Source organism: Periplaneta americana, chromosome 13 (genome assembly GCF_040183065.1).
Source record: "Periplaneta americana isolate PAMFEO1 chromosome 13, P.americana_PAMFEO1_priV1, whole genome shotgun sequence".
Classification (NCBI taxonomy): domain Eukaryota; kingdom Metazoa; phylum Arthropoda; class Insecta; order Blattodea; family Blattidae; genus Periplaneta; species Periplaneta americana.
The window spans coordinates 2,522,423-2,544,467 of record NC_091129.1 but is presented as its reverse complement, the minus strand read 5'-3'; the positions used below and the strand labels follow the sequence as shown (position 1 = coordinate 2,544,467).

The window sequence follows — 22,045 nt, the reverse complement described above, 5'->3', positions numbered from 1 at the left end:
AGGTGTTTCGTCACTTGTCAGCATCGGACAGATTTACAGCCACCTTGTGCGGTATTGTATATAGAGACTCGCTGAAGCGTAAAAGCCAAAGTTAGACTGGACCCGTGGGAAAGCAATTGCAAGTTTGGGTTTTCCAAAGAACGGGGTTCTCCAAAATCGACAAACTAATTAGATGTTGTGGGAAGTCCAAAGTTTAAATTTAGAGATGACGTATTTCGCGCCCAATAAGAAGAGATCGTGGTTCAACTTATGAGGTCACTTTGGACCAATAGAGAATAGATTTTAGGCCGGTTAAGTGACGTAGTTTTTAACCAATAGGATAGTTAGTTTTAGCGTAGGAAAGGTTTTTATAAATAAGGGTGACGGGGAGCGGAGATGATCACAACATCTCATCGTGTCGGCGGCCCTACATGCAGGGCACAATCACAACATCTCATCGTGTCGGCGGCCCTACATACAGGGCACAATCACAACATCTCATCGTGTCGGCGGCCCTACATACAGGGCACAATCACTACTCCTTTTCGTGTCGACGGCCCTACATACAGGGCAGAATAACTACTTCGTTTCGTGTCGACAGGTTAACTACTTTTCTTCGTGTAGATGGCGCGACATCTTTTTTTTGTGTCGGCGGCCCAACTTAATAGTCTTTCTTCCGGCGAAGACTCGATAGATAGAACTTTGTCATCGACGAGACCACTCGTCAATGTTTAGGAGCTTCGATCATAGTGTACTGGACAGAGTATTGAATTTATAGTATCGGATAGAGCTTATTCAGAGCCGCCATAGAGTCGATACAGAAGTGCGACCAACGATTGAATTATAAGTCAGCCGGAAATACATACTCTAGGGTTTACCAAGTGAATACGACAATAAACTTATAGTTTTGGAGTTTACACTGCCTTTTATATAAGTAGCCGGCTTGGTATTATTCCCGACATCATCCTATACCACAACAGTACCTCGGCTACCCTGAGCGAATCTTACGCAACACCGAGACACACCCTCCCTCAAATGGTCTCCAACGTGGGGCCACAATAACCAACCCACCCTCAAATGGCGCCCAACGTGGAACCTCAATCACGACCCCACCCTCAAAGTGGAAAATTCGATGTGTATGTAATATATTTTTTTCATTATTACGAATATATCTTAGCAATTGGTGAACATTACAATTATGACAATTTTTTAATATACAGTTTTTTTAAGATTAGTTCGATATATGTTATATCATTTCAGATTGTTGATTGCAACGTCCGTAGATCTGACCGTATCACACCTTCACTAAATATGCTGTCCTTGGCCAGTCTCAAAGAGCAAAGAACTATTCATTTTCTCACTGTACTCTTCAATATTCTTCAAACCTCTAACCCTAGCTACTTAGCTTCTCGTTTTCAACATTTGTCCTCATATCACGAAATAGATACTCGCTCACAACACCAAATCACACTCTCCATTCCTAAACACAGAACACCCTTCTACTCTTCATCTTTAACGGTCTCTGCAGCTCATCTCTGGAAGTCTCTACCACAACATGTCAGAGACTGTCGGACATTGTCTAGTTTCAAAAATAAATTAAAATTGCACTTTTTCAATTCAGATTCCTTTCAGTTATAAGCCCTTTTCTCTGCCATAGTTTTGTAAAAATATAGGCTATATATTTCTTTCCTTCCTTTCTCCTTTTTGTTCTCTTTATCAGCCGATAAATGTATTATCATAGCCTTTTTATCGTGAATTTTATTTAATTTTCGTATTTCTTTTCTTTTTTATTATTATTTTATTACATTTCATTTTGTTATATTCTTCCTTACATTTTCCATATTAACCATTTGTACTAAATGAGTTGCTTTCACTATATTCCAATGTATTTTACTTTCTTTTTTCTATTATTGTATTATTTTCATGTTGTTTAGTGTCGATTTTATTATGCTATTATTATTATTTTTTTGTAATATATTGGTATTCTGTTCTTTAACTTTTTGTTAAATTTTAACTGCTTGTATACTTTTTGACCTGGTAGAGTGTAAGAGAAGGCCCTAAGGCCTTAACTCTGCCAGTATAAATAAAGAATTATTATTATTATTATTATTATTATTATTATTATTATTATTATTATGTACCAAATTGTTACAAAATGATTTCACCTTCGTCCAGAGTGTCATTTTGGAATCTGAAAAATTGATGTTTTTTATTTAATCTAATCATCATCATCATCATCATCATCATCATCCTTCACGAATTAGGCCTCTGTAGACCTGTTTCGGCCCCATCTAGCAGTCTTCTTAAAGGTCTTCCTGGTCGACGATGTCCTCTAGGTTTATATTGCATCATAATTTTTGGGATTCTTGAATTTTCCATTCTTCTTACATGATCTAGCCAATTGAATTTGTATCTGCTGATTTTTTCTTCTACTGACTCTACTTCTAATTGTTCTAAAATTTCTTCATTCCTTTTTCGGTCTAAAAGAGTATATCCTGCTGTTCTCCTGAAAAATTTCATTTCCGTTGCTTTGATTCTGTTCATGTCTTTTTTCTTTAATGTCCAAATCTCGCTTCCGTATAGAAGGGTGGGTAATGCTAGTGTATTATATATTTTTATTCTTGTAGATTTTTGTACTAATTTAGCTTTTAATGCATTGTTTATTATTCCTAGAATTTGTGTAAATTTGGTAATTTTCTTGTTCACATCTTTTTCATTTTGATAAGATATTTCACAACCCAGATAATTGAAATTTTGCACTTGTTCGAGGCATTGGTTATTGTGTATTATCTTACTTCTGACTGGGTCTTGTCCTAAAAATGCCATTACTTTTGATTTTTGTGCTGAAATTTCCATCCCAAAATCTTTTAATATTTTATTTAATGTATACAATCCTCTTTGTAAATTATCCTCTGAATTATTGCTGGCCTTGGATATTACTCCATTTGCCGCCTTACTTCTCAAGATAAATGTAATGTCAGTGATTGATAGCCCATGTAAGGGAGATGTCCTGTTATATCCTTCAAGTATTGCCAACTTGTGCTACTGATTGGATTCTTTTCACTATATTTTCTATTTTCGGATAAATTAAATCAATTCAATAATACTATTTTTATTAAAAGTATTATTATTACTATCACTATAACAACAGGTCAACCTAAGTGATTGAATAGCAGGAATATTCTTCAAAGATGGAAAATTTACAACACAGCATTCTCAGGGGTTCTCTGGCGATATCTTTGTCCACAGCTTCACTAATTAGAGGAACATGTCAGTCAGATTTATGGATTTCTGAACACATCCCTCCCCAGAAGGTACTTTACTTCTGAAAGCAAGAGTATTTTCCTCAGAACTTTTTTTCAAATGCACTGTAGGAGGACTTCCTTCAATTCTCTAATCGTCAATCCATGTCAAGCATGTAGAAGTGTCCGATGATATGTATATCCATTATTTGGTATCATGGTAGTTGATTTGAAAGCTGTCTGGCAGTTTCGTGATGCCATCAGGATGGACGACATACATTTGTCTTCAGAAACTGAGTATGTGAGAGATTGCTGGCCCTGTTATTCTGGAAGATGGTTTAACTTCGTATTGTAACATGTGTTCTTCAGTGACGTAATGTGGGATAATTGGATAATACAGTGAAACCTGTTCAAATCGGAACCTGAATAATCTGGAATCCTGTCTATTTCAGAACAATTTATTGGTCCCAGCGAAATTTGTATGTATTATGTGTAATTTTTCCTGAATAAAACGGAAACTGTCCAACACGGAAACGGAAACTTTCTGCTACTGTTCAAAACGGAAACAATATTTTGGACACACTATATTTTGAAACAGCGTGTAATTTCAAGAAATATACGAAATATGTAGGCCACTAAGATAAAAACAAGTTTTCTTTGCAAAATTCTAGAGGGTATGAGGGTGTGTTGGCCTGTCGGTCATAAATTTTATTACCCTGTTGACTAGGCAGACGAGTTCCTGCAAAGATTTTCAATGCTTCACACCCGTATACTGTCGTAGCTAAACAGAGCGCAAGTGTAGTGATTTCCAGGTAAAAAAAAAGTTGCATATAATGTGGCATTAACATTAAGTGATGAAGTAAAAGTTATCGAGATAAAGGAAAATTAGAAACAAAGTCTGTGTGAAATAATGTTGAAGTTCACTTGTGGAAAACTCAGGTTTGACACTTAAAAAAATAAAGATAATAATGAGTGAGTGGCGTGCGGCCAATATTGGTGACACAAAAGGAAGCAGAAAGCAACTGATTATGTGGAAATAAATGAACTGTTGTGGCAGTGGGTTCTTCATGACCTTTCAAAGAACAAGCCAATTTCTGGATCTGTTCTGCAAAGCAAGCTATTGAACTGGGAGAGAAATTAAATAAACCAGAATTCAAGGCTTCTAATAGATGGCTCCTAGTCCAATTAATTAATAATGTGCAGTGATATGCAGTACAGTATTAGAGTATAGTGTTAGATATTAAATAGAATGAGATTAGTAAACTTTAGTAATGTTTAATGACTAATGAGTGAGTTACGATAACATTTATACAGAAAATGAGATTTTAATCAAGATGATTCACCAACGTAATAAGCGACAGTAAGCTGATTTAATGTGATGAGTGTTAAACGGAATATTTTGTACTTCTTGCAGTTTGCGGTATACCATTTTGTTTTTCATGTATATGAATGACAAAATATTCCATTTTAATGTCACACCTGAATAATACGGAAACCTGTCCACAACGGAAAAAAAATTAGGACCATGTTACTTCCGTCTTGAACAGGTTTCACTGTACAATACGTTTGTGTTTTGAAGAAGTGATTCTAAGTCAAGAGAAATATTATTTATAGTTAACTTAGGGAACTGCCTACTATAACACAGAATAAATATGCGAAATGCCTGCTATTATTCGGTTGAGAAGCTTCTGTCATGCAGTCTGCTCTCAAAAATCTGAAAGTTAGAATTTATAAAACAGTTATATTACCGGTTGTTTTTTATGGTTGTGAAACTTGGACTCTCACTTTGAGAGAGGAACATAGGTTAAGGGTTTTTGAGAATAAGGTGCTTAGGAAAATATTTGGGGCTAAGAGGGATGAAGTTACAGGAGAATGGAGAAAGTTAGACAAAGCAGAACTGCACGCATTGTATTCTTCACCTGACATAATTAGGAACGTTAAATCCAGACGTTTGAGATGGGCAGGGCATGTAGCACGTATGGGCGAATCCAGAAATGCGTATAAAGTGTTAGTTGGAAGGCCAGAGGAAAAATACCTTTGGAGAGGCTGAGACGTAGATGGGAGGATAATATTAAAATGGATTTGAGGGAAATGATATATGATGGTAGAGACTGGATTAATCTTGCTCAGGATAGGGACCAATGGTGGGCTTATGAGAGGGCGGCAATGAACTTCCAGGTTGTCTAAAAGGCATTTGTAAATAAGTTAACTTGGGGTATTTTGTGATCAGTTCTGCTGGTGCTTTATTTGCTAAGTACATACAAATTTTAGCAGTCGAATTACTTGCAATTAAAGAAATGTTAGCTATCAATAAGTTTCTCAATAGCAAAAATGTATTGTTCAAAAATTGGTATACTGCCACATGCTTCAGTTACTATAGTTACAGTTGGGACAGTTTTGTAGCATAACTGCGTGGTTTAGTCTCCTTGTTGTTCTTGAACATTTGTGTTTCCAACAATAATCCCATTTTCACGAAGAGATGTTTCATTACATAATTTGTTTTTATGTATTTTATTTATTTATTTATCAGAGCTTCCTCAAATTAGAGGCTGCCATTAGACAAAGCATACAAAACAATACAAAAACAAATAGAAGATGAGAGCTAAAAGAGTAAGAAAAAAGGCAAACAAATACACAAACAAACAATGACAGTTTACAGAAGAAAAAAAAAATTTCAAGTAAAGAATCAATGAAAGCTAAGAAGGAAAAAGAAAAATGATAATGGTGCGTCAATTTTTTCCATACACTGAATTAGAGTCCATATACGTGGCTCCGTAAAAGTTTGACTGACTCTCTAATTATGAGGAGGGCCAGTTCATTCAGAAAAGATCTGTGCAGTCCTAGGGTCTTACAGAATTGAGAAGAGGAGTTGGGTATCGTTCCTCTTGCTCCAAACATCAATCCCGTAACACTGATATCGTGAAGTTGGAATTTATCTTTATAATACGGGATGGTTGGAACGTAGATTGCTCGTTTCTCCTCATGTACGTCTTCAGGCTGTCCTTTGTACGTTTCAAACCTGATGGTGGGGTCGATTATCATACCCTGAGACACATTGTTGTCAGCCACACATTGCAAGATTGCCCGTTTCTATGGATTAATTGCCTTTCCCACATAAAATTAAACTACTAATTGTCATCCTGTTAACTGGAATTCTACGCCTGTGGAGTAACGGTCAGGGCGTCTGGCCGCGAAACCAGGTGGCCCGGGTTCGAATCCCGGTCGGGGCAAGTTACCTGGTTGAGGTTTTTTTCGGGGTTTTCCCTCAACCCAATACGAGCAAATGCTGGGTAACTTTCGGTGCTGGACCCCGGACTCATTTCACCGGCATTATCACCTTCATATCATTCAGACGCTAAATAACCTAGATGTTGATACAGCGTCGTAAAATAACCCAATAAAATAAAAAAATAAAACTGGAATTCTGAATTTTCAGATTAGCACATTAATAATATCTAAGAATATATTTGGAGAAACTGAAAACAGCAAAGCAGTCTAAGCTCTGCGGCATGCTGCCATTTGGGTTTTGCACATAAAGTGTTCAGATTTTTCGCTGCAGCATTTGAAGGTTGGTTGGAGCATTTATTTGTTTTATTTGTTCTTGTACGTGTCTTTCTCATTTTTTTCTAGTTTGCATTATTTTTACGGTATCTATTTGTTTTTTCTTTTATCTTGTATGCACTTTCTTCCAGAGTTGCTGATTGCCCTGACTGTAAGATGCCTGAATCGAACATTGCCAGAGTTTTTGGTCCAACAATTGTAGGCTATTCTACTTGTAATCCAGAAGCAGAAGAAATTTTAGGCTCAGCGAAAAAACAGGAGGCGGTAAGTGGCTTGCTGAAACATTTTTGTTTATTTTTCCCGTTTGTGCTGTATGGAGTGTGGTGTAGTTTTCAACTGTTTCCGCTGATGAGATAGTGCGATTGAACTAAAATGACACGAATTTGTGAGCTGATGTATGAAAAACAAATCATTATATTTAAATCCTCAAGTTCTTATTTGTTATAGCTCATATTTTCCCTTGTTTTGTATTTAAAAATGTTTAATATACTTTTAATAGGAAATGGAAATATAAAAATTGGAAATTTATCTTTTGAAGAGGTGGAGAAGTTCATATATCTTGGAGCAACAGTAACAAATATAAATGATACTCGGGAGGAAATTAAACGCAGAATAAATATGGGAAATGCCTGTTATTATTCGGTTGAGAAGCTTTTATCATCTAGTCTGCTGTCAAAAAATCTGAACGTTAGAATTTATAAAACAGTTATATTACCGGTTGTTCTGTATGGTTGTGAAACTTGGACTCTCACTTCGAGGGAGGAACATAGGTTAAGGGTGTTTGAGAATAAGGTGTTTAGGAAAATATTTGGGGCTAAGAGGGATGAAGTTACAGGAGAATGGAAAAAGTTACACAACACAACTGCACGCATTGTATTCTTCACCTGACATAATTAGGAACATTAAATCCAGACGTTTGAGATGGGCAGGGCATGTAGCATGTATGGGGGAATCCAGAAATGCCTATAGAGTGTTAGATGTGATGCCAGAGGGGGGAAATACCTTTGGGGAGGCCGAGACGTAGATGGGAAGATAATATTAAAATGGATTTGAGGGAGGTGGGATATGATGATAGAGACTGGATTAATCTTGCTCAGGATAGGGACCAATGGCAGGCTTATGTGAGGGCGGCAATGAACCTCCGGGTTCCTTAAAAGCCAGTAAGTAAGTAAGTATACTTTTAAGTATTCGCGTAGGCTTCCGCGGCTGGTGTACATGGTGTGTGGATAAGCTTCAGGGCTTCTACCGTGTTGTCTTGGTGTTATTGGCTGACGTTTCGACCGCTGTTGTTCCAACAACTGCTCTGAAGATGGCCACAATACAGCGGTCGAAACATCAGCCAATAACACCAAGACAACATGGTAGAAGCCCTGAAGCTTATCCACACACCAAGTATACTTTTAGTTTTATGTCGAATGGATCTGAAGGTGTGAATCCTTTTAAACTTATAAAGGGCGAAATGGAATCGAGTTGCATATAAATTTTCGATATATTCCTACTCCTCAGATACCTGCATTAAATAGCATGTGTTAAATTAGCGAAAAATTCGTAGGGGCGGCAGATTTTCGAGAAAAGAAAAAAAAAATCGAATTCCAAATAATTGTTGGATATTTTCCTACTCCGCAGATACCTGCATTAAATAGTAGCATGTACTACTTTAATACGGGCAGAATGCAGCCATCTCCACATATATGCAATTAGTTACAAAAAAAATTAATTAATGTCTATATGGATATATTCACATTTTTAATTGGTTATTATAATATCCACCATTATTCGCTGTCCAAAAAATCATTCCAGCTGTACTTGTAGGAACTGCAAGTGAAAGCAACAAAATAAAATAGAGGTATAATCTACAATACTCATGGTTTCAATTCGCTGTGCAGCCCAGATGCAGTTCTGTGTTGAAAAGCTTGCAGCAGGGCACAGCTATTCTTTGAAAATTTTTATTTCGCATTTATCGTTTTTCTGCTCATTTCCTCCAAACATGTTAAATAGAGGTTTCAGTATAATGTATTTCGCTAATGTTTTGTATCTATTATTTGTGGTTGGTGCCAAAATGGCTTCAAATTGAATTTAATACAAAAGAATTGAAATATAAATAATTGATTAAACTAATTGACAATATTATAAGGAAGAGAAAACAAAAACTCAACAAACACAAAAACATACAAACACAACATAAACACAAGAACACAAGAAATACATCACACTAACAAGATCGCATCCTCATTCAGAAAACAGAAATACAACATAGCATACAGAACAGAAATACTACAAAGACATCTCAACACTCAAACAACACAAACTAATAAATACAACCACACAGGCGTATACAAACTCACATGTAATAGTTGCGACAGTTTCTACATTGGACAGGCAGGCAGATCATTCCAAACTCGATACAAAGAACACATTAAAGCAATAACCAGAGGACACAATACATCTACATACACCGAACACATACCTAATGCCAACCACACATACAATAACATGAATACAGACATGGAAATCCTACACATACAACCCAAAAACCAGTGGTGTATACTGGTTAAAGGGTTTGGGCTACCACTGACCCTATTATTACACAAAATATATTTTTAAATCCCTATAATAAAATTCCTTACATATTTATGTGAATTCCAGACGTCTTGATTGGGACGAAAATACGTTGATGACTTCGTCCTTGAAATTACAGTTGGGCCACTTGCAAAGTTTCTGTAGAAATGACTTTTCAATGGGTATTAGTGCCAAGCCGGATAAACGTTCTTGTGTATGAGTTGATCTACAGTAGGATTTTATTCTCTTCAACGCTCTTTCTACCGATGCTGACGCAGCTGGTATTGTCACAATTAATGTTGCCAATTTAAGGACTTCAGGAATAACTTGGTTCAGCTGGTTTTCATATATGGCAGATAATATTTCATGGATAGGTTTGTTCGAAAAATCAAAGACTTCTGCTGAATATATAACACTTAATTCATTTTTCAAACGTACTAGATCAAAGTGACTGTTATAGGACTGAAATAATTTGTTTAGTGCCTCATTCGGGAAGTTTTCTCTATAAGCAGAAAATTTTTGAGAATCTAGAAGATGTGTGAACTGAAGCTTTCCATAATCAGAAAATCTGTCAGTAATTTCCATGTGCATACGATCTAGTATGCTGTAGTACAGCTGCCTGTATTTCAATTCATCGTCTCCTTTTCTTCGCTTTAATGGTGGTTCCATTGTATTGGCTGAAGAATTTTCATTTTCCATATTACTCCATATGGACGGAAACCCACTACGTCTGAACTCGAATATAGTATTTTTTAACTTTGATACCTCTTGCAAGCAGTATGCTATGTCTAGACTTTTTGTCTGAAGAATATTGTAGAGCACATCTGTATGTGCGAACACTCTAGCATAGACTTCAAGAAGAAATATATTCTGAAACCGTGTGAAAAAATTCAAATATCCTTGAGCCTGCACATTTACAGCATCATCCCAGTTTTCTTCAGAGTCATTACAAATGATATTTTTAAAGAAAGCAGTCCGTTTTTCTCTGTATTCCTTTACTGTATTTACAAGCCGAGATGTAAAATTCAATCTAGTTGGTGCTACTTTTGGGAGTTTCTTGTTCATAAATTCCTTGAGTTTTTTTATCTTTTAGGAGATGATGAGAAAAATGCAGCTAAACCCGACAGTGTTTTGAAAAAAATGCGGCATTCTGGAATGGATGAAGTAGTTTGTTGCAAAACTAAATTGAGAACATGGCTGTAACAATGGACAAATAGTGCTTGAGGATACTTTTCTTGAACTTTTGTTTTTAAGCCATTAATATTTCCCGCCATAACTGAAGCACCATCGTATGTCTGTGCAATTAACTTATTGCCGACATTGTATTCTGCTATAACACCTTCCACATGCTGAAACAAAGCAGCAGCAGTTTTGTCCGAACTGACATTTGTGAATCCTATAAACTGTACTTGAACACTGGCAGTACTGTCGACGTATCTTAAAACAGTGGACAATTGACTTTGATTAGAGCAGTAACTTGTTTCATCAACAACAATGGCCACAAAAGGTTTTATGTTCTTTATCGTAACCCCACTTATAGCAAATATTAAGTCATTCTGAATTGCGAGAGAAGTACCACGAAATACTGTTGAACTCTCAAGATGATTGGCCACTAAATGGTCAAATTCACTTAAGGAACTTAAATATTCAATATAATTTCCTATATTGTCTGATTCCACACTCTCGTTATGACCCCGAAAAGCTAATTCTTGTTTTCCTAGAAAGCAGACTGCGTTAATAAGATGCAGTAAAATCTCCCGATTTTTTTTCACAAGAGCATTGTGTTGGTTGATGTGTAGAGCTTTTCGCTTATCTAGCTGTAAATCAATTCTTGTCTTCCCAAAGTTTGCAAAGTTCATGCTACTACAAATATGAGCTTTTGATTTGTTGTATTCTAGAACTGCCGTTCGAAGGGAGTTCATATTAGAAAACCCCTCTTTTGACCACACATTAGTTTCGCGGCTAAATAACAAACATGGCCAGCAAAATAGTTTAGACAGTTTAGAAGTACCACACAACCAATTCCACTTACCATATGATGTTGAAGTGAAATGGCGTGTGTACTCTCGCTGTTTTTCTTTTACGTCCATGGACAAATTTAACTCAGGAGTTGGTCTTTCCATTTTCACAATTTCAACTTTCTCGTTGTTATGTACGACGGTTAAAAGGCACTTTTAATAAACCTTCTATTACACAGTCATTTTCAACACAAACCTCTCCAGAAACTTGTTCTGCCATATTTTCCACAATATCACTTAATTGGGAAATTAAAAACTTAATAATTCACAATTAATATAACTCTTAGACACTCGAACAAATCACAGATTTAAAATAATGCACTGCAAGAACACAATCACATTCAATTGCTAGCGTACTAAGCGTATTGCTGCTTCGCGCCTGCGAAGAAACCGATCACGAGAGCGGCAACTCACCCGCCTACAGTGCACGATGGAAACAGATGGGAGCGGGGGGGACGGGCAGTTGTGCGAAGGACAGCATGCGCGGTACGGTCACAGGCTATCTCACGTAGCAAGCGGTTTCTCCAGCGATGCTGCCTTGACAACTTGTTTCTTTTCGAGAGCAGAGAGCGCATATAAATCTAACAATTACTTTAATTTTAATTACAAAATTATTACATTATGTCATATTATAAACTTTTTCTTTTGTAATTTCCTTGGGCTACCGCCGGTAGCCCCGGTAGTCCGCAAAATACGCCCCTGCATACTGCTGTATAATTCTTTAACTACACATCATTTTATAAAATAATATGGAAGCTATTTTTATTAAACATCCATTAAGTTCCACTTCGTAAACACAAAATTAAAATACTTTAAGAAACTGAACGTAATGTTTTCCTCTCTCGTTTCTGCAGGTTGTCAAGTGTCTACTAAGTCTGCCTACATATTACTGGAGCAACTTCCTGCATGTGGAATTTGAGCCAGAGTTGAGTCCCTCGCCCACCTGTCTTGTGTCACCTTGTTCTAAGTTTTTCCATTAAAGAAAAGCACTTCAGGAACAGTATTACTCTTCTTATCAGGTAATGATATGTTTGCAGTAAAATAAAACAAATGAATAGCAATAAAATAAATTTACAAGATCCTGAAGGTGTATTCTTTCTTCTTGTTCCCACACACATTACATATTACAATGTGGCATGGGTGTAATTGCTTTAGATTTGTTAAAAATATTTCCTTTCAGTGATGGATTTGTTCTCAGTTTGAGAGTTTTTTCAGTGAATGTATCCCAATTGTTAATATAAATTTTAAAGAAAAACTCTTTCTTCTTATATTAATTTCTTGTGATGCGAATTACTAAATAGTAATATTGCTACTATAATACTGGGTGTTCAGTTCAAAATGTGTCATGGCTCGCTGTATGTCGTCATGTGGCTAGCCGATGAGCCTAGAGAATTCAATCTTCCTATACTTCCGCAGAGGCGTATTACCTAAATGCGAGAGAAGTTGCCTAGCAAGTACGGCGTTCATTCTGAAGATTACTTACCGATACGTACGGTAACACCAGTAGTGGCAAGAATGTGAACTGTTTGGAAACACGTACTGAAGTGAGTTTTTTTCTTACTGTCGGGATATGGGGAGAGGGTTAAGACGATTACTTACGTATTTGTTGACATTAACTTGGATGGTCAACATGGACACAACTGGATTTGTGTTGTGGAATGTTGCTGTACGCAACCGATGATAACAAATACCCTGCGTATGACTTGCCCGCGCAAAACACAGTTCGAAAGAGGTTATGGTAGCACACAGACTTTACAGACAGCCATCTGTTGCTACGACATTCAAGTTATACCGTATATGTTCTCAAGTTCAGATTGAACGCCTTGATTAATAGGCAACTTCTCTGACATAAAAGCTGAAACTCGCTTCAAATCGCTGACTCACAACAGTGACGTCATGACACACTTTGAAATGAACACGCAGTATAGTTACAAGAGTGTATCTTCAAGTTTCTGCGAGTCCTGACTGTTACACAACTGTTTTATTTTAGTTCGCAAAATAATGTCTTTTCTTGCCTATTTCGGCAAACTGCTTTTCGTAATTTTATTGACTAAATTTAACTGTGTGGTGTATATAAGTGGTTTTCCATCTTATCATTTCAGGAATGTAAGAAAGAAGTCTTTGCCTTCTCCACATTACATGGATATTTCATATAGTTGGCAATAAGTGGAATAATCATTTCTTTTTCGACATAAAAATATTACTACTCTGATAGATTGATGAATTTGATCTAAATATCATCTTTATGTATTTTATAATGCAACATTCATGTTACACGGAATTAAAAATAAAGATTTTATACTTTTCCAAGCTTCTTGATTTACTACAAGCGAAGTCTTATTAGCCTACTTCATTTATGAAGATAATTGTGAATTATTTATTTACAAGAACTTCTGTCAGTTGACCAATATGTGAGTAAAAGTGTAAACTTATTACAACCTTCCCTGTAAGAATATCGAATTATTTCCAGCCAGATTGACGAGTTTTGAGAGAATGGAATTATGAAGGACAAGAAGAATTGGAAGAAAAAGAATGTGTGTTCATCAATTTCAAGATGGGAATCTTATCTGTATTTTTAAAAGGCTGGCACATTAAATGAAGGTCCGTCTATGCACATCTTTAGAACAATTAACATAAAATTATTTGTCACATTTTTGAGTTGAACATTTTCGACTCGATTGAGTCATCATTGGAAGCTATGCCCTTGAATACATAAATACATGTAGATTAGAGTGTGCATGTGTATAATCTTAATATAATAACACTAAACAAGTTGCAAACTTCTGTTGTAAAGTGCAGTTTTAAAAATCTGTTAAAATATGATTAAAATTAAAACATCAATGAAATGTTTATAAGTTGTTATATCAATAAAATGTTAAAATGAAGTGCGGACTACAACTTGTTGAACAGTCTGTGGATGCAAAACCACATGATTCCAGTGTGGTATCTTGTATGGGGATTAAACACAACTGCAAATAATGAAGATAAATATATCTAATAGATATGCAAATCATATGGTGGGCCAACATTAATAATTCATATACACAAGTCAGAAGTTACGAAATACAATAGTATTCTGTGATGAAGTTATATATTAACAAATGCTTAAAAACTGTTAAGTAGTATGGACGTGATACGATAGTTACACTGACTGATATGTAATATCTTGTTACAGTTTTTATGCAATTCTGGTCTTAGATTCTCACATGCTGTTCCTATAATTATCTTACTTGATGTTTATGATCATAAATGTCCATCGCTACAGCGCTGGAATCCAGAACCATAATAATATTATTGAAAAGAAAAAAAAACACTGAAGTGCTGCAAACACCCCAAGATTCGTCAAGGCAAGTATGCATCTACTGTGACGGCTTCATGGGATACTCTTTAAATCAAGCTTGTTTTGTAATTATGAAAAGGTAAATCAAAACAATAACTCTTTACTTCTTATATTAAAAGATTCTTCTTCAGTGAGGGGAAAGTTAAAGAATCTAGGGACTTTTTTTTATGGCAGCGTATAAATTGTTCTGCAAGGAAAGTTATTTGATTCATTACTTCTGGGATTTTTTGACTGAAACCTGGTAATTGCATCCCTGATTCTACCAAGTAATTACTGTACATCTCACAGTCAGCACCAACAAACAGAGCCAATCCACGTAAAGGGAAGAAAGGAGACTAGTGTAATGACAGCAGCATTAAAAATGACAATGTTCCAGATAAATTGTTCAGTGTGTTGATAAAGTGTTTTTTGCTGTAATGATATGAACTGAAAATATAGAAACGTGTTTCCAAGAATTCCAAAGCAAAGAAAATTATGCATAAATGGCCAATTAAGTTGTTTTATTCTTGTCTTAATGAAAGAATGTAGAGTATTATATTCAGGCTTCGAGACTTAGGACCCGATACAATAAGTTTACTGTGCATGTACTATAGGTAGATTGTTGACTCGCTGCAGGTAGATAGAGATGTGTTGAGGTAACAACGTTGCTATTTAGAGTAGAGTACGGTAGTATGGGGAAACACATATGTACATTCTGAAAGTAAATATACATTAGGCCTACACAATGACAATGTCAAAAGAATGTGAAAAGCATTTATTCTCCTGTCTTTTATAAGCATTTGTGTTTAATTATACACAGTGTTAATGGTGGAAATAAACATGTAGCAATTTTAATTTCCTCATTTATCCTATTGGTCGTCTTTAGGAAGTGCAGTTACAGTACCGAATTGCAATACAGTATACTACAAGATACATTCTCAGTGTCTCAAACGTAAATCTTTTTCTGTTATGTGCCAAACACAGTTTGTACTGTGAAAAACTGCGCTCTACATCGCATGACTTTATAGGAACAAAACGAAAAATCCTAACATCATTGCAATCTCTAAGAGACAACCCTTCATTCTCCGGTGACTCTATGTCCACTAATTTGCTGTTTATGTTACACAATGTTCCATATCCGTTATTTTTACATAAAATTGATTTCCACTTCCGGTTTACACGTTCAGTAACCGGTGTACTTGGTGTCTCATTAATTCTCTGTGTCATTTCCTCAACTAATTTGAGGGCTTTCGGCATCTCTTGCTCTGACTTTTCTAACCGTGTAATAGTTTCAGACACAGTTTGAAAATAGGTTTGTATGAAAACCAAATTATTCGTCAGAACCTTCAAATCCAGAGCGTTTTCCTTTGCGTATTTGTTGGCATTCATTCTACAGTACCCCCACCCACTGTAAGCTTTACCACTATACTCAGTACGCCGTTATGCGGATTTCCCACTGAACTGCTCTATTGGGTCCGAAGTTTCGAAGCCTAATTATATTCCATTTTCTGTGAATTTATCCCAGTGTAATATTATTCATAATCGTTAAAATAATATTTGTACTATTGTATAACACAGATTCAATAAAGTTTTATTTTATTAATTAATTGTCGCTCTAAAAATTTCCTATTTTGAATTTCCACTTCTTCTGCAGGTCCAGCCACTAGGAGCACTGCATGCAACTTGTCTTTTTTTTATTGGTGGCACTTGATATGCCTATTTGAATAAGTTTCAGGTATTTTACGGACCCCTGCCTTTCGCAGTCATATGGAGAAATGTGATTAATGTGAACTGGCGTTTTGATCACTGAGTTAATTCTTGCATGAGAAGGTTGGCATGAGAGCGTAGCTTTTCCTGATAATTTTCTCAGTTAACATGTGAATAAGTAAATCAGTCAAAGATGGCTGTCTTCTCTGTAAACGTGTTTGCTTCTACTGCATTTATACGCGAAACACAGAGAAGACATTTTTTTATAGTGTCTATCTAGATATGCAGTATCTAAGCAGACTAAATTATACAATGGATTGTGCTTATGAAATGCCTTTGTGTTATGCTACAGACTAGTAGAGTACAGGGCTGCCGAGAAGGGGGGGCAAAGAGGGCGAGTGCATGTGGGCCTGTGAGCAATAAGGGCCCGTCAGATTAAGTGAGTCTGATTACTTTTTATTATCATGAATAATTATTCCTAGATACAAATGGGTACTATAAAATTTTGTAAGAATATTTGTTACATCAATTTGACATATTAACTCAACAACAGTAGAATTAATGCAAATTACCACTTCATATGTAAATATTTGACTTTTATATAATAGAATATCGGTTCCTGCTTTAACATTCACCTACACGACACTTGAGAGCCCTGACATTTGCCTGAACTATGTTCCAGTCACTTGTACCGAACACGTTCAATTATTTATTGGCTGGCCCACCACAATATGCTAGTGGACTCTTCCAAACCGAAGTCACAGGATCACGTTTCCTTTTCAATACATTGTAAGTTTCGTGTTGAAACTTTCGTCTTTTCGTTGTCGTTTGTCCAGTAAATTCTGTTCATTAGATAGATTTATTCGTTCCAAAATATTCTTACATTTGCTATATAGCATAGATTAAAGAACATTTCCAATTCTTATGTTAAAATATAAATGCAATACATATAAAATGCAAATATGGAATATGTACAGAATTAATACCTTAATAACAATAATATTTTATACAATGTAATATGTTTACCATTTAATAGTATTAAAATATTTACACAGTACTGTGAAATGTCAAGAATTCATCTACAGAATAGAAAGTGTAAGATATTAAGTAATTTTTTAGTTTTACCTTAAATAATGCAGGGTTTTGGCTATGATTCTTAATGTCTTCAGGAAGACTATTGAACATTTTTATCACCATGTAACGTACTCCCCTTTGATAGCATGATAAATTTGATGAAGGCATATGAAAATCATTCTTTCTGCAGGTATTTATACTATGTATGGCTGAGTTAGTTGGAAAATTTTTTTTAATACATTACCGATTACAGTTTTTAGCTGCACAATGGACAAGTACAGACGTAAGTCGGGAGCTGAGAAGCACAAGGATAGACAGAAAAAATTGGAAGATATTAATATGGGTGGTAGACTGCTTGAAAAGGTTGGTACAGGGAGCATCCGTTTTTGGTGTAAAGATAATTAATTCATTTGGCGTGTTTCTTAAAATTGAAATTACGAAATGGCGTTTCTGTGCTTAACATTTATCTAATCTTGAAAAATATTATGAAGACATTAACAAAGAGATCAGTGTTGAGCCGAAATATTTAAAATCAATTCATGCCTCTAATTTAGAACCAACCCCCACTGAAACCTATGAATCTCCTAAATAGTCTGAGGGAATTAAAACTGGTCGGTTTATTTCCAAATATTTGCATAACCATTAGAATATTCTATATAATTCCTGTGAAAATTACTGATGCTGAACCTTCAGCAAAATGAAGAAAAAAAATGTATTCAGATAAACAATGTGTCAAGAACGACAGAGTAACCTTGGCCTCCTTAGTCTGGAGAGCTATCTTGCTAGGTTTTTAAATTTTGATGATATAATTGATGATTTTTCATCAATGAAGTCAAGCAGAGTAGTTTGCAAGTTAGAAATTACAGGTGTTTATGTATAATGTTTTATGAATATAATAAATTGTGCTAATGTGAAGTTTTGCTGAAAGGTTTCATGTAATAAAAGTGTATATTTTTAGGTTCGTATCTGTGTATGGGGTTATCTTTTATTATTTTGCAAATAATTATTATGGTTAGAATAACTGGTAACTAGTAATTGGTACATTTTCAAGGGGGTCTGAGTACAGTATTGCATAGGGGCCCATAAATTCTGTCAGCAGCCCAGGTAGACTACATTGTAAAACACTTTTAATATATTCCAAGTAGACTGAGACTATAATTAAGACTTTATAGCATTATTAAGATTATTTTTGACATGTTCCATATAATAATAATAATAATAATAATAATAATAATAATGATTTATTTAACCTGGCAGAGTTAAGGCCATACGGCCTTCTCTAACACTCAACCAGGAGTACACTACAATTTTACACACAAAACTGAAGAAGATAATAATAATAATAATAATAATAATAAAATGTAAACAACAAGTAAGAAGAAATAAGACATAATATATAACATACAGAAAGAAAGAAAAAAGCATAATAAAATGTGAACAGCAGGTCAAAAATAAATGAGGCATACAAAGTATAAAAAAATAAGACAATTATTGATAATAATAATAATATTATTATTATTATTATTATTATTATTATTATTATTATTATTATTATTATTATTATAGCTGTGAAGGGATGTATGAATACCATGAAAAGTAAATAACAAAGATGTAGTTATAGGTCTCGCAAGCAGGGAATACCGATGGAAGGAATGCGAATGAAACAATTCAATAAGGAAGAGCGGGCGACAGGAAAGGTCACGAGATAGCTTGAATGATATTCAACAGTACAGTCGGCAGAGAAATGACATCGATAGAATCAGTCTTGCGTTGTGATAGTTACATTACGACTTTAGTTTGTTCCATTGCATATAAATACGTATCTTGTATCGCACGTTCATTCGTAAACATATGTTGAGCGTTTAATTAGCTTTGAATTTTTCTCTTGCTACGTTCTTTATTTCCAGCAACGCCACCATTGCTTTTCGGCAATCGTTCCTTGCGCGAGCTATACTGTATACACAGTCTAGTATATACAGTCACGAGCTCAATACGTAGTAAATATGCATCCATAGATAGTTGCTAACCACTAGGATCGCTACTATCGCCTCATTACAGACAATGCGAAATAGTACCGGCACAGTCTATAGTTCCTAGCACCCTAACAACTCAAACTTCGTGACTATATACTAGACTATGCTACATATAATATGTAAATAAATAAATAAATAAATACAATACAATGGCTGCCGTATTCCGTCTTGGCACCACTCTGAGCGCTGTACAAGGTAAGCTAGCTCCTCTATAAACTCCTTCTAGCTCGTTGGTAACAACCGTTGATTGCCAAAGTTACAATTTCCACGTGGTTAATTCTCAATAGCTTTCTTGGCGTCATTTGTTGTGCACACAGTGTCAGTTATTAATACGTTTCGTGTTTCATTCTGTGTCGATTTTTGTATTCCTTTATACCTTCGCGTCAATTATCAATCTATGTTTCAACATCAGCCATCGAACGTCAGATGTAGTTCGCATCTGCCGATCGTGTGGTCGCCCAAATTGGCAACGTAGCGCTGTAGTGGCAAGTAAGGTAGGTATAGTTTACTCCACAGTAATGTAAAAAAAAAAAGAAAACAGAGAGAGAGAGAGAGAGAGGTATAGTTCAGAGCAGATTGTAGAATAATTGAATTGGTCATTGCTAAAAGGCCCTTTCTCCGTATTTTTGCAAAAATGAGTTAACTACAGATTCAACATCCTTACATATAAATACACAATCTGTGCTAAAAGGACTTTCCTCAAGCCTTCATACACACGCACAGTTGAGCATTTCATTTTTAGTGTCATGCTAAAATGCCCTTTCTCCAGGATAGAGGGCCTTCTAGCTGTGAACTTGTCATTTAGCGGTGTTTCCATCTGATGACAAACCTTCATACTTACTATACTATCAGCTATCTTTATTGTTTGAGGCGGTCTGTTTATTCTGCTCTGATATTTATTTGTGTATTAATACAAATTATTATATTATATGCAATTTCGGCTAATTGAAATGGAGACTGAGAGTTTGAAAATCAAAAACAGACGTAGTGATACTTGCAGTTGGAAACGAAATATATTAAAGAAAGCCAAAGTTAAAGGCACTGAACATGTGACTTACTCTGAAAAATTGGTGGCTGAAAGACGAACTGGTGAAGATTGTAGGTAAGTTCAAAATATTTACACTGAAATCACTGACGTAAATGAATATTGTATAAAAATGTTATTTCCTAAGGGCCACAAAAATCTTTATAGGCTATATAAAATATTTACGCATGCACAAAAATAAAGTCACTCATTAACTGGTGGCCCATGTTTTACGAAAGAGGAGGTCTTTCTGTAGAATCTTATGTTGGAAAGGTACCTCAGTGTTCGAAGTTGTCATTCGCCCCTGCGAGTTATTATGAATATATGTACAATGCAAATGTGAAATTATTTTAAGTTCACTGCTAAAAGGCCCTTAAATTTGAATTTTTAATTAATATTATTATACAAACTACACGTGACAAGGAAATAAAAATTGTGCTTCTAGAAAGCACAAATGTACCTTTATGATGGACAGTGACCACATTGCTCTACGAAGATTAGTATTTCTTAAATACAGTTTTTTTCGATTTATTCAGAACTAACATTTTTGGACAAAGGGCCTTTTAGCAATGACCAATTCAATTATCGTATCGTGTAATAATTAAAGTCCAAAACAATAAGCCATTATCTTACGCAAAAATCTCTGAAATGTACGATAATGTTATGTAATTCTCCCCTTTTCATTTTTATAATTTCTTTGCCAAAAAATTAATATTCATTGCAGAAAAGACGTAAGTCAACCAATTTGATATTTTTTGTTCTGGAAAACCAAGATATAAAATTTGAAATTACAGTACCGGTACGTGAATTATTCCGATCTAGTATGTTTATTGATATTATTTTTGACAAAAAATATCAATATTACATAAATAACCTTAGAAACAGTTTTCTACTGTCCCGGAAATTTTATTTTTTTTTACTTATGCCCTTTCTGACATGACCGATTCAACTCCTGTACAAAGTTTCATGAAAATCTGTTAGATATGAGAATATTGATCAATTCTGTTTAAATGTACCCCTGTAAAGGATAGCTCACCCAGAGATTGTATATAAAAACAAATATGTTCCCTGTAACTACTCATGAAAATGTGTTACGAAGGAAAAAAAAAAAGTACGAGTAATTAATTTTGTCCTGCTAGATTTGCGTTTTCGATCAATGTGGGGGCTGGACCTGACGTTATACGGTTCTATATTATTGTCATATTATTACGTTTTTTGCGTCGTCTAACAATCTTTGAGGTTACTATTAATAATACCCCTGATCATATATATATATATATATATATATATATATATATATATATATATATATAGAGCAGATTACCCATCCCCATATTAAAAACGGTAACATGTTGAAGAGAACAACCATCTGGATCGCCACCGTCGATTGGGAACCACCGCTTTATGCAATTCAAATGAGAGTTATAATGTGACTCCTTTTGCAGTCGCTAGATGGCAGCATAGTGGAATTGATAGAAGTTGTTGCCATCCTAGATCATACCACTGTCTAGTATATAGTCACGAAGCTT

General features: G+C 35.2%; 1 protein-coding gene across 1 annotated transcript in view; it reads left to right on the top strand.

Moving 5' to 3' along the window:
• The window catches only part of LOC138711682 (rac GTPase-activating protein 1-like), a 41,113-nt gene extending 27,155 nt beyond the window's left edge, over nucleotides 1-13,958 (top strand). Inside the window, exons 9-11 of the mRNA XM_069842811.1 lie at nucleotides 6,914-7,046; nucleotides 12,214-12,378; nucleotides 13,462-13,958. Of these exons, the coding sequence (XP_069698912.1) occupies nucleotides 6,914-7,046; nucleotides 12,214-12,339 (259 nt within the window). The 3' untranslated portion in view covers nucleotides 12,340-12,378; nucleotides 13,462-13,958. The remainder of the gene's footprint in view (nucleotides 1-6,913; nucleotides 7,047-12,213; nucleotides 12,379-13,461) is intronic.
• The last annotated feature ends 8,087 nt before the right edge of the window (nucleotides 13,959-22,045 follow it).